Source organism: Taudactylus pleione, unplaced genomic scaffold (genome assembly GCF_031769625.1).
Source record: "Taudactylus pleione unplaced genomic scaffold, aTauple2 ptg000677l, whole genome shotgun sequence".
Classification (NCBI taxonomy): Eukaryota; Metazoa; Chordata; class Amphibia; order Anura; family Myobatrachidae; genus Taudactylus; species Taudactylus pleione.
The window spans coordinates 1377420-1391794 of record NW_028285079.1 but is presented as its reverse complement, the minus strand read 5'-3'; the positions used below and the strand labels follow the sequence as shown (position 1 = coordinate 1391794).

Genomic DNA, 14375 nt, shown 5'->3' with positions numbered 1-14375 from the left:
CACATCCTACACACAGCACTAATCACAACTGATACACAGGACACACACATCCTACACACAGCACTAATCACAACTGATACACAGGATACACACAGCACTAATCACAGCTGAGACACAGGACACACACATCCTACACACAGCACTAATCACAGCTGAGACACAGGACACACACATCCTACACACAGCACTAATCACAGCTGAGACACAGGACACACACATCCTACACACAGCACTAATCACAGCTGAGACACAGGACACACACATCCTACACACAGCACTAATCACAGCTGAGACACAGGACACACACATCCTACACACCGTACTAATCACAGCTGAGACACAGAACACACATCCTACACACAGCACTAATTACAGCTGATACACAGGACACACACATCCTACACACAGCACTAATCACAACTGATACACAGGACACACACATCCTATACACAGCACTAATCACAACTGATACACAGGACACACACATCCTACACACAGCACTAATCACAGCTGAGACACAGGACACACACATCCTACACACAGCACTAATCACAGCTGAGACACAGGACACACACATCTTACACACAGCACTAATCACAGCTGAGACACAGGACACACACATCCTACACACAGCACTAATCACAGCTGAGACACAGGACACACACATCCTACACACAGCACTAATCACAGCTGAGACACAGGACACACACATCCTACACACAGCACTAATCACAGCTAAGACACAGGACACACACATCCTACACACAGCACTAATCACAACTAATACACAGGACACACACATCCTATACACAGCACTAATCACAACTGATACACAGGACACACACAGCACTAATCACAGCTGATACACAGGACACACACATCGTACACACAGCACTAATCACAGCTAAGACACAGGACACACATTCTACACACAGCACTAATCACAGCTCAGACACAGGACACACACATTCTACACACAGCACTAATCACAGCTGAGACACAGGACACACACATCCTATACACAGCACTAATCACAGCTGATACACAGGACACACACATCGTACACACAGCACTAATCACAGCTAAGACACAGGACACACATTCTACACACAGCACTAATCACAGCTGAGACACAGGACACACACATTCTACACACAGCACTAATCACAGCTGAGACACAGGACACACACAGCACTAATCACAGCTGAGACACAGGACACACACATCCTACACACAGCACTAATCACAGCTGAGACACAGGACATACATCCTACACACAGCACTAATCACAGCTGAGACACAGGACACACACATTCTACACACAGCACTAATCACAGCTGAGACACAGGACACACACATCCTACACACAGCACTAATCACAGCTGAGACACAGGACACACACATTCTACACACAGCACTAATCACAACTGATACACAGGACACACACAGCACTAATCACAGCTAATACACAGGACACACACATCCTACACACAGCACTAATCACAGCTGAGACACAGGACACACACATCCTACACACAGCACTAATCACAGCTGAGACACAGGACACACACATTCTACACACAGCACTAATCACAGCTAAGACACAGGACACACATCCTACACACAGCACTAATCACAGCTGATACACAGGACACACATCCTACACACAGCACTAATCACAACTGAGACACAGGACACACACAGCACTAATCACAGCTGAGACACAGGACACACATTCTACACACAGCACTAATCACAGCTGAGACACACGACACACACATCCTACACACAGCACTAATCACAGCTGAGACACAGGACACACATTCTACACACAGCACTAATCACAACTGATACACAGGACATACACATCCTACACACAGCACTAATCACAGCTGAGACACAGGACACACACATTCTACACACAGCACTAATCACAGCTGAGACACAGGACACACACATTCTACACACAGCACTAATCACAGCTGAGACACAGGACACACACATTCTACACACAGCACTAATCACAGCTAAGACACAGGACACACATCCTACACACAGCACTAATCACAGCTGATACACAGGACACACATCCTACACACAGCACTAATCACAACTGAGACACAGGACACACACAGCACTAATCACAGCTGAGACACAGGACACACACATCCTACACACAGCACTAATCACAGCTGAGACACAGGACACACATTCTACACACAGCACTAATCACAGCTGAGACACAGGACACACACAGCACTAATCACAGCTGAGACACAGGACACACACATTCTACACACAGCACTAATCACAGCTGAGACACAGGACACACACATTCTACACACAGTACTAATCACAGCTGAGACACAGGACACACATATCCTACACACAGCACTAATCACAGCTGAGACACAGGACACACACATCCTACACACAGCACTAATCACAACTGAGACAGAGAACACACACATCCTACACACAGCACTAATCACAGCTGATACACAGGACACACACATCCTACACACAGCACTAATCACAGCTGAGACACAGGACATACATCCTACACACAGCACTAATCACAGCTGAGACACAGGACACACACATTCTACACACAGCACTAATCACAGCTGAGACACAGGACACACACATCCTACACACAGCACTAATCACAGCTGAGACACAGGACACACACATTCTACACACAGCACTAATCACAGCTGAGACACAGGACACACACATCCTACACACAGCACTAATCACAGCTGAGACACAGGACACACACATCCTACACACAGCACTAATCACAGCTGAGACACAGGACACACACATCCTACACACAGCACTAATCACAGCTAAGACACAGGACACACACATCCTACACACAGCACTAATCACAACTGATACACAGGACACACACATCCTATACACAGCACTAATCACAACTGATACACAGGACACACACAGCACTAATCACAGCTGATACACAGGACACACACATCGTACACACAGCACTAATCACAGCTAAGACACAGGACACACATTCTACACACAGCACTAATCGCAGCTCAGACACAGGACACACACATTCTACACACAGCACTAATCACAGCTGAGACACAGGACACACACATCCTATACACAGCACTAATCACAGCTGATACACAGGACACACACATCGTACACACAGCACTAATCACAGCTAAGACACAGGACACACATTCTACACACAGCACTAATCACAGCTGAGACACAGGACACACACATTCTACACACAGCACTAATCACAGCTGATACACAGGACACACACATCCTACACACAGCACTAATCACAGCTGAGACACAGGACACACACAGCACTAATCACAGCTGAGACACAGGACACACACATCCTACACACAGCACTAATCACAGCTGAGACACAGGACACACACATCCTACACACAGCACTAATCACAACTGATACACAGGACACACACATCCTACACACAGCACTAATCACAGGACACACACATCCTACACACAGCACTAATCACAGCTGAGACACAGGACACACACATCCTACACACAGCACTAATCACAGCTGAGACACAGGACACACACATTCTACACACAGCACTAATCACAGCTAAGACACAGGACACACATCCTACACACAGCACTAATCACAGCTGATACACAGGACACACATCCTACACACAGCACTAATCACAACTGAGACACAGGACACACACAGCACTAATCACAGCTGAGACACAGGACACACATTCTACACACAGCACTAATCACAGCTGAGACACACGACACACACATCCTACACACAGCACTAATCACAGCTGAGACACAGGACACACATTCTACACACAGCACTAATCACAACTGATACACAGGACATACACATCCTACACACAGCACTAATCACAGCTGAGACACAGGACACACACATTCTACACACAGCACTAATCACAGCTGAGACACAGGACACACACATCCTACACACAGCACTAATCACAGCTGAGACACAGGACACACACATTCTACACACAGCACTAATCACAGCTGAGACACAGGACACACACATTCTACACACAGCACTAATCACAGCTGATACACAGGACACACATCCTACACACAGCACTAATCACAACTGAGACACAGGACACACACAGCACTAATCACAGCTGAGACACAGGACACACACATCCTACACACAGCACTAATCACAGCTGAGACACAGGACACACATTCTACACACAGCACTAATCACAGCTGAGACACAGGACACACACAGCACTAATCACAGCTGAGACACAGGACACACACATTCTACACACAGCACTAATCACAGCTGAGACACAGGACACACACATCCTACACACAGCACTAATCACAGCTGAGACACAGGACACACATCCTACACACAGCACTAATCACAACTGAGACACAGGACACACACAGCACTAATCACAGCTGAGACACAGGACACACACATCCTACACACAGCACTAATCACAGCTGAGACACAGGACACACATTCTACACACAGCACTAATCACAGCTGAGACACAGGACACACATCCTACACACAGCACTAATCACAACTGATACACAGGACACACACATCCTACACACAGCACTAATCACAACTGATACACAGGATACACACATCCTACACACAGCACTAATCACAGCTGAGACACAGGACACACACATCCTACACACAGCACTAATCACAGCTGAGACACAGGACACACACATCCTACACACAGCACTAATCACAGCTGAGACACAGGACACACACATCCTACACACAGCACTAATCACAGCTGAGACACAGGACACACACATCCTACACACAGCACTAATCACAGCTGAGACACAGGACACACACATCCTACACACCGTACTAATCACAGCTGAGACACAGGACACACACATCCTACACACAGCACTAATCACAGCTGAGACACAGGACACACACATCCTACACACAGCACTAATCACAGCTGAGACACAGGACACACACATCCTACACACAGCACTAATCACAGCTGAGACACAGGACACACACATTCTACACACAGCACTAATCACAGCTGATACACAGGACACACATCCTACACACCGCACTAATCACAGCTGATACACAGGACACACACATCCTACACACAGCACTAATCACAGCTGATACACAGGACACACATCCTACACACCGCACTAATCACAGCTGATACACAGGACACGCACATCCTACACACAGCACTAATGACAGCTGATACACAGGACACACATCCTACACACAGCACTAATCACAACTGAGACACAGGACACACACAGCACTAATCACAACTGATACACAGGACACACACAGCACTAATCACAGCTGATACACAGGACACACACATCGTACACACAGCACTAATCACAGCTAAGACACAGGACACACATTCTACACACAGCACTAATCACAGCTCAGACACAGGACACACACATTCTACACACAGCACTAATCACAGCTGAGACACAGGACACACACATCCTACACACAGCACTAATCACAGCTAAGACACAGGACACACACATCCTACACACAGCACTAATCACAACTGATACACAGGACACACACATCGTACACACAGCACTAATCACAGCTAAGACACAGGACACACACAGCACTAATCACAGCTGATACACAGGACACACACATCGTACACACAGCACTAATCACAGCTAAGACACAGGACACACATTCTACACACAGCACTAATCACAGCTCAGACACAGGACACACACATTCTACACACAGCACTAATCACAGCTGAGACACAGGACACACACATTCTACACACAGCACTAATCACAGCTGAGACACAGGACACACACATTCTACACACAGCACTAATCACAGCTGAGACACAGGACACACACATCCTACACACAGCACTAATCACAGCTGAGACACAGGACACACACATCCTACACACAGCACTAATCACAGCTGAGACACAGGACACACACATCCTACACACAGCACTAATCACAGCTGAGACACAGGACACACACATTCTACACACAGCACTAATCACAGCTGAGACACAGGACACACACATCCTACACACAGCACTAATCACAACTGATACACAGGACACACACATCCTACACACAGCACTAATCACAACTGATACACAGGACACACACATCCTACACACAGCACTAATCACAGCTGAGACACAGGACACACATCCTACACACAGCACTAATCACAGCTGAGACACAGGACACACATCCTACACACAGCACTAATCACAGCTGAGACACAGGACACACACATCCTACACACAGCACTAATCACAGTAATCACAGCTGAGACACAGGACACACACATTCTACACACAGCACTAATCACAGCTAAGACACAGGACACACATCCTACACACAGCACTAATCACAGCTGATACACAGGACACACATCCTACACACAGCACTAATCACAACTGAGACACAGGACACACACAGCACTAATCACAGCTGAGACACAGGACACACACATCCTACACACAGCACTAATCACAGCTGAGACACAGGACACACACATCCTACACACAGCACTAATCACAACTGATACACAGGACACACACATCCTATACACAGCACTAATCACAACTGATACACAGGACACACACAGCACTAATCACAGCTGATACACAGGACACACACATCGTACACACAGCACTAATCACAGCTAAGACACAGGACACACATTCTACACACAGCACTAATCACAGCTCAGACACAGGACACACACATTCTACACACAGCACTAATCACAGCTGAGACACAGGACACACACAGCACTAATCACAGCTGATACACAGGACACACACATCGTACACACAGCACTAATCACAGCTAAGACACAGGACACACATTCTACACACAGCACTAATCACAGCTGAGACACAGGACACACACATTCTACACACAGCACTAATCACAGCTGATACACAGGACACACACATCCTACACACAGCACTAATCACAGCTGAGACACAGGACACACACAGCACTAATCACAGCTGAGACACAGGACACACACATCCTACACACAGCACTAATCACAGCTGAGACACAGGACACACACATCCTACACACAGCACTAATCACAACTGATACACAGGACACACACATCCTACACACAGCACTAATCACAGCTAATACACAGGACACACACATCCTACACACAGCACTAATCACAGCTGAGACACAGGACACACACATCCTACACACAGCACTAATCACAGCTGAGACACAGGACACACACATTCTACACACAGCACTAATCACAGCTAAGACACAGGACACACATCCTACACACAGCACTAATCACAGCTGATACACAGGACACACATCCTACACACAGCACTAATCACAACTGAGACACAGGACACACACAGCACTAATCACAGCTGAGACACAGGACACACATTCTACACACAGCACTAATCACAGCTGAGACACACGACACACACATCCTACACACAGCACTAATCACAGCTGAGACACAGGACACACATTCTACACACAGCACTAATCACAACTGATACACAGGACATACACATCCTACACACAGCACTAATCACAGCTGAGACACAGGACACACACATTCTACACACAGCACTAATCACAGCTGAGACACAGGACACACACATTCTACACACAGCACTAATCACAGCTGATACACAGGACACACATCCTACACACAGCACTAATCACAACTGAGACACAGGACACACACAGCACTAATCACAGCTGAGACACAGGACACACACATCCTACACACAGCACTAATCACAGCTGAGACACAGGACACACATTCTACACACAGCACTAATCACAGCTGAGACACAGGACACACACAGCACTAATCACAGCTGAGACACAGGACACACACATTCTACACACAGCACTAATCACAGCTGAGACACAGGACACACACATCCTACACACAGCACTAATCACAACTGAGACAGAGAACACACACATCCTACACACAGCACTAATCACAGCTGATACACAGGACACACACATCCTACACACAGCACTAATCACAGCTGAGACACAGGACATACATCCTACACACAGCACTAATCACAGCTGAGACACAGGACACACACATTCTACACACAGCACTAATCACAGCTGAGACACAGGACACACACATTCTACACACAGCACTAATCACAGCTGATACACAGGACACACACATCCTACACACAGCACTAATCACAGCTGAGACACAGGACACACACATTCTACACACAGCACTAATCACAGCTGAGACACAGGACACACACATCCTACACACAGCACTAATCACAGCTGAGACACAGGACACACATCCTACACACAGCACTAATCACAACTGAGACACAGGACACACACAGCACTAATCACAGCTGAGACACAGGACACACACATCCTACACACAGCACTAATCACAGCTGAGACACAGGACACACATTCTACACACAGCACTAATCACAGCTGAGACACAGGACACACATCCTACACACAGCACTAATCACAACTGATACACAGGACACACACATCCTACACACAGCACTAATCACAACTGATACACAGGATACACACATCCTACACACAGCACTAATCACAGCTGAGACACAGGACACACACATCCTACACACAGCACTAATCACAGCTGAGACACAGGACACACACATCCTACACACAGCACTAATCACAGCTGAGACACAGGACACACACATCCTACACACAGCACTAATCACAGCTGAGACACAGGACACACACATCCTACACACAGCACTAATCACAGCTGAGACACAGGACACACACATCCTACACACCGTACTAATCACAGCTGAGACACAGGACACACACATCCTACACACAGCACTAATCACAGCTGAGACACAGGACACACATCCTACACACAGCACTAATCACAGCTGAGACACAGGACACACACATTCTACACACAGCACTAATCACAGCTGAGACACAGGACACACATCCTACACACCGCACTAATCACAGCTGATACACAGGACACACACATCCTACACACAGCACTAATCACAGCTGATACACAGGACACACATCCTACACACCGCACTAATCACAGCTGATACACAGGACACACACATCCTACACACAGCACTAATGACAGCTGATACACAGGACACACATCCTACACACAGCACTAATCACAACTGAGACACAGGACACACACAGCACTAATCACAACTGATACACAGGACACACACAGCACTAATCACAGCTGATACACAGGACACACACATCGTACACACAGCACTAATCACAGCTAAGACACAGGACACACATTCTACACACAGCACTAATCACAGCTCAGACACAGGACACACACATTCTACACACAGCACTAATCACAGCTGAGACACAGGACACACACATCCTACACACAGCACTAATCACAGCTAAGACACAGGACACACACATCCTACACACAGCACTAATCACAACTGATACACAGGACACACACATCGTACACACAGCACTAATCACAGCTAAGACACAGGACACACACAGCACTAATCACAGCTGATACACAGGACACACACATCGTACACACAGCACTAATCACAGCTAAGACACAGGACACACATTCTACACACAGCACTAATCACAGCTCAGACACAGGACACACACATTCTACACACAGCACTAATCACAGCTGAGACACAGGACACACACATTCTACACACAGCACTAATCACAGCTGAGACACAGGACACACACATTCTACACACAGCACTAATCACAGCTGAGACACAGGACACACACATCCTACACACAGCACTAATCACAGCTGAGACACAGGACACACACATCCTACACACAGCACTAATCACAGCTGAGACACAGGACACACACATCCTACACACAGCACTAATCACAGCTGAGACACAGGACACACACATTCTACACACAGCACTAATCACAGCTGAGACACAGGACACACATCCTACACACAGCACTAATCACAACTGATACACAGGACACACACATCCTACACACAGCACTAATCACAACTGATACACAGGACACACACATCCTACACACAGCACTAATCACAGCTGAGACACAGGACACACATCCTACACACAGCACTAATCACAGCTGAGACACAGGACACACATCCTACACACAGCACTAATCACAGCTGAGACACAGGACACACACATCCTACACACAGCACTAATCACAGTAATCACAGCTGAGACACAGGACACACACAGCACTAATCACAGCTGACACACAGGACACACACATCCTACACACAGCACTAATCACAGCTGAGACACAGGACACACACATCCTACACACAGCACTAATCACAACTGATACACAGGACATACACATCCTACACACAGCACTAATCACAGCTGAGACACAGGACACACACATCCTACACACAGCACTAATCACAGCTGAGACACAGGACACACACATCCTACACACAGCACTAATCACAGCTGATACACAGGACACACATCCTACACACAGCACTAATCACAACTGAGACACAGGACACACACAGCACTAATCACAGCTGAGACACAGGACACACACATCCTACACACAGCACTAATCACAGCTAAGACACAGGACACACATTCTACACACAGCACTAATCACAGCTCAGACACAGGACACACACATTCTACACACAGCACTAATCACAGCTCAGACACATGACACACATCCTACACACCGCACTAATCACAGCTGATACACAGGACACACACATCCTACACACAGCACTAATCACAGCTGATACACAGGACACACACATTCTACACACAGCACTAATTACAGCTGAGACACAGGACACACACATCCTACACACAGCACTAATTACAGCTGAGACACAGGACACACACATCCTACACACAGCACTAATCACAACTGATACACAGGACACACACAGCACTAATCACAGCTGATACACAGGACACACACATCGTACACACAGCACTAATCACAGCTAAGACACAGGACATACACAGCACTAATCACAGCTGATACACAGGACACACACATCGTACACACAGCACTAATCACAGCTAAGACACAGGACACACATTCTACACACAGCACTAATCACAGCTCAGACACAGGACACACACATTCTACACACAGCACTAATCACAGCTCAGACACATGACACACACATTCTACACACAGTACTAATCACAGCTCAGACACAGGACACACATTCTACACACAGCACTAATCACAACTGATACACAGGACACACACATCGTACACACAGCACTAATCACAGCTGAGACACAGGACACACACATTCTACACACAGCACTAATCACAGCTGAGACACAGGACACACACAGCACTAATCACAGCTGAGAGACAGGACACACATCCTACACACAGCACTAATCACAGCTGATACACAGGACACACACATCCTACACACAGCACTAATCACAACTGAGACACAGGACACACACATCCTACACACAGCACTAATCACAACTGAGACACAGGACAAACACATTCTACACACAGCACTAATCCCAGCTGAGACACAGGACACACACATCCTACACACAGCACTAATCACAGCTGAGACACAGGACACACACATTCTACACACAGCACTAATCACAGCAGATACACAGGACACACACATCCTACACACAGCTGAGACACAGGACACACACAGCACTAATCACAGCTGAGACACAGGACACACACATTCTACACACAGCACTAATCACAGCTCAGACACATGACACACACATTCTACACACAGTACTAATCACAGCTCAGACACAGGACACACATTCTACACACAGCACTAATCACAACTGATACACAGGACACACACATCGTACACACAGCACTAATCACAGCTGAGACACAGGACACACACATCCTACACACAGCTGAGACACAGGACACACACATCCTACACACAGCACTAATCACAACTGATACACAGGACACACACATTCTACACACAGCACTAATCACAGCTGAGACACACGACACACACATCCTACACACAGCACTAATCACAGCTGAGACACACTGCACACAACTCAACTGTGACTCCATGCACAAAGTACACAAGTCACATATTAGTCCTGTGATTGTGTGACCTCCACTTCAAAGTCCACATATCCCTGGTTTATGATACATATGATAAATATAGAGGTGGAATCCAGACACTTGTTGGTCGGTTTGCTAAGCCTCACCCTCTCCCTGCTCTCACCGGGTACATAAGATTACTCGGCAGATGTTACATATACATAGAGCGGTCAGTGCCCTTTGTTATGTATAAGATGGGAAATGCTGACGCTTACTGGCTGAGGCGTCCCAGAATTTCACGGAACCATCGGCGTGCCTGGGGACACAAAGCACATGTTAGTCACTGCTCTGCTATTGCCAATGAGCTGTAATAATTATAATAATAATAATATCAAGGATATTGTACCCTGTACTGTAAGTCATACAGATGTGTCCACATACAACTAACCTCCGCGTGCTACAAGCCGCCGTGAGATTAAAATGATATGCAGCATGCGTATGTTCTGTGTGCGAATGCGGCTGTATCTGCCTGCAAAATGCTACGTTATAGTGTCAGCGGCTGTGACACTGTAACGTCAGCGGCTGTGACGCTGTAACGTCAGCGGCTGTGACGCTGTAACGTCAGCGGCTGTGACGCTGTAACGTCAGCGGCTGTGACGCTGTAACGTCAGCGGCTGTGACGCTGTAACGTCAGCGGCTGTGACGCTGTAACGTCAGCGGCTGTGACGCTGTAACGTCAGCGGCTGTGACGCTGTAACGTAGCATTTCTGCGTGTGCGTCCTATTCACATCGATGTGCAAATAAGACACATTTGAAGAGAAAAAGTCACACGAAAAGACGCTTAGCACTACCGAGTCACACCACAGCATGGCGTAACTAGAAGGGCCATTTAACACCTAAGGAAGTAAGTTGTATGTTGACACATCTTTATGATTGAAGGTTCCAGTGATTTTATACCAGGGGTGTAACTCCCCAAAGTCTATGAATCTCATTATCTACACTATGGCATACATTCTTTGTACTACAAACGTAGGCTTACCAAACAAAACAACGTATTTCGTAATAAAATCAAATAAAAAAAAACACAGCAACTAATCAACGGAGCGTGGAGAAGACAATGACAGCAGATGTCTGTGGAGTTATGTGGCGCTGAGTTCCACCTCTGAGTTAGTCAGCACTGTGGCACAGTGATTAGCATTGCTGACTAATAGCACTAAGGGCCTGATTCAGACCCGCTCGCGAGCGCTTAGCGCTCACAAGCGGGTCTATGTTGGGCCATTGCGCACCGCGCGTGCACGAGCCCCGGAGCAAGTGAGAAATCACTCGCTTCGGGGCTCTCTACAAGATGGGGCGGCTGTCGATGTTTTGTAAGCGGGGATGGGGGTGGCTGCACAAACGGAGGCATTCCCGAAGGCGGCCCTACTGACATCACTAGTCCACTCAGGCTTGCGAGACCTGAGATCCTACCACAAGGGTCTCCTCACAAGCCCAATGGTCGCGATAATCGCGCCCATCACCAGGCCACTCGCACACGCTGTGGGTGGTCACCCACAGCTGTGCAAGTGGCCTGGAGGCCGGTCAAAAAAAAAAATAGGGACGCCCTGATTCAGAGCGAGCGCACGCAAATAGCGGCCCAAAGCTTTAATTCCAACTAGGGCCATATGTGTGGGGTTTGTATGTTCTTCAGTGTCAGGGTGGGATTCTTCCCCAACTCCAAAATCACACTAGTGCTGTAGGTTAATTAGCTTCTGCCAGAACAGTAATCCTGGTGTGTAAGTGTGTCCATGTGACAGGGAATACAGGGGAGATGTATCAAGCGGTGGAAATAGTGGAGAAGTGAACCAGGAGAGAAGTTAGCCAAAGCAACCAGCTACCATTTCTATGAAATGATAGGTAGAAGCTTATTGGTTGCTATGGGGAGCTTCTCCACTACTTAACACAGCTCCCCAATAGATTGTAAGCTCCACTGGGACAGGGATTGATATTCACTATAATGTGATATTTGCACTAAGCACCTGTACATGTCATTGGTTTATGTGCTCCATAATGTATGCTGCACAAACACTGAATACTTAGTATCACGAAGCAACCAGTGCAAATCCCGAATGCCCCATCCTGCTCCAACACATCCAGGTGGGGGCCCCTTCCTGCTCCAACACATCCAGGTGGGGGGGCCGCAGCCTGCTCCAACACATCCAGGTGGGGGGGGGGCTGCACCCTGCTCCCACACATCCAGG

General features: G+C 47.3%; 1 protein-coding gene across 9 annotated transcripts in view; it reads right to left on the bottom strand.

Annotated features, from left to right (window-relative positions):
• Positions 1–14375, bottom strand: part of STXBP5L (syntaxin binding protein 5L) — a 581790-nt gene that overhangs the window by 186433 nt on the left and 380982 nt on the right. For all 9 annotated transcript variants that reach the window (XM_088455906.1, XM_088455901.1, XM_088455909.1 and 6 more), the window contains one exon: positions 12414–12454. In XM_088455906.1, coding sequence (XP_088312032.1) covers positions 12414–12454 — 41 coding nt within the window. The remainder of the gene's footprint in view (positions 1–12413; positions 12455–14375) is intronic.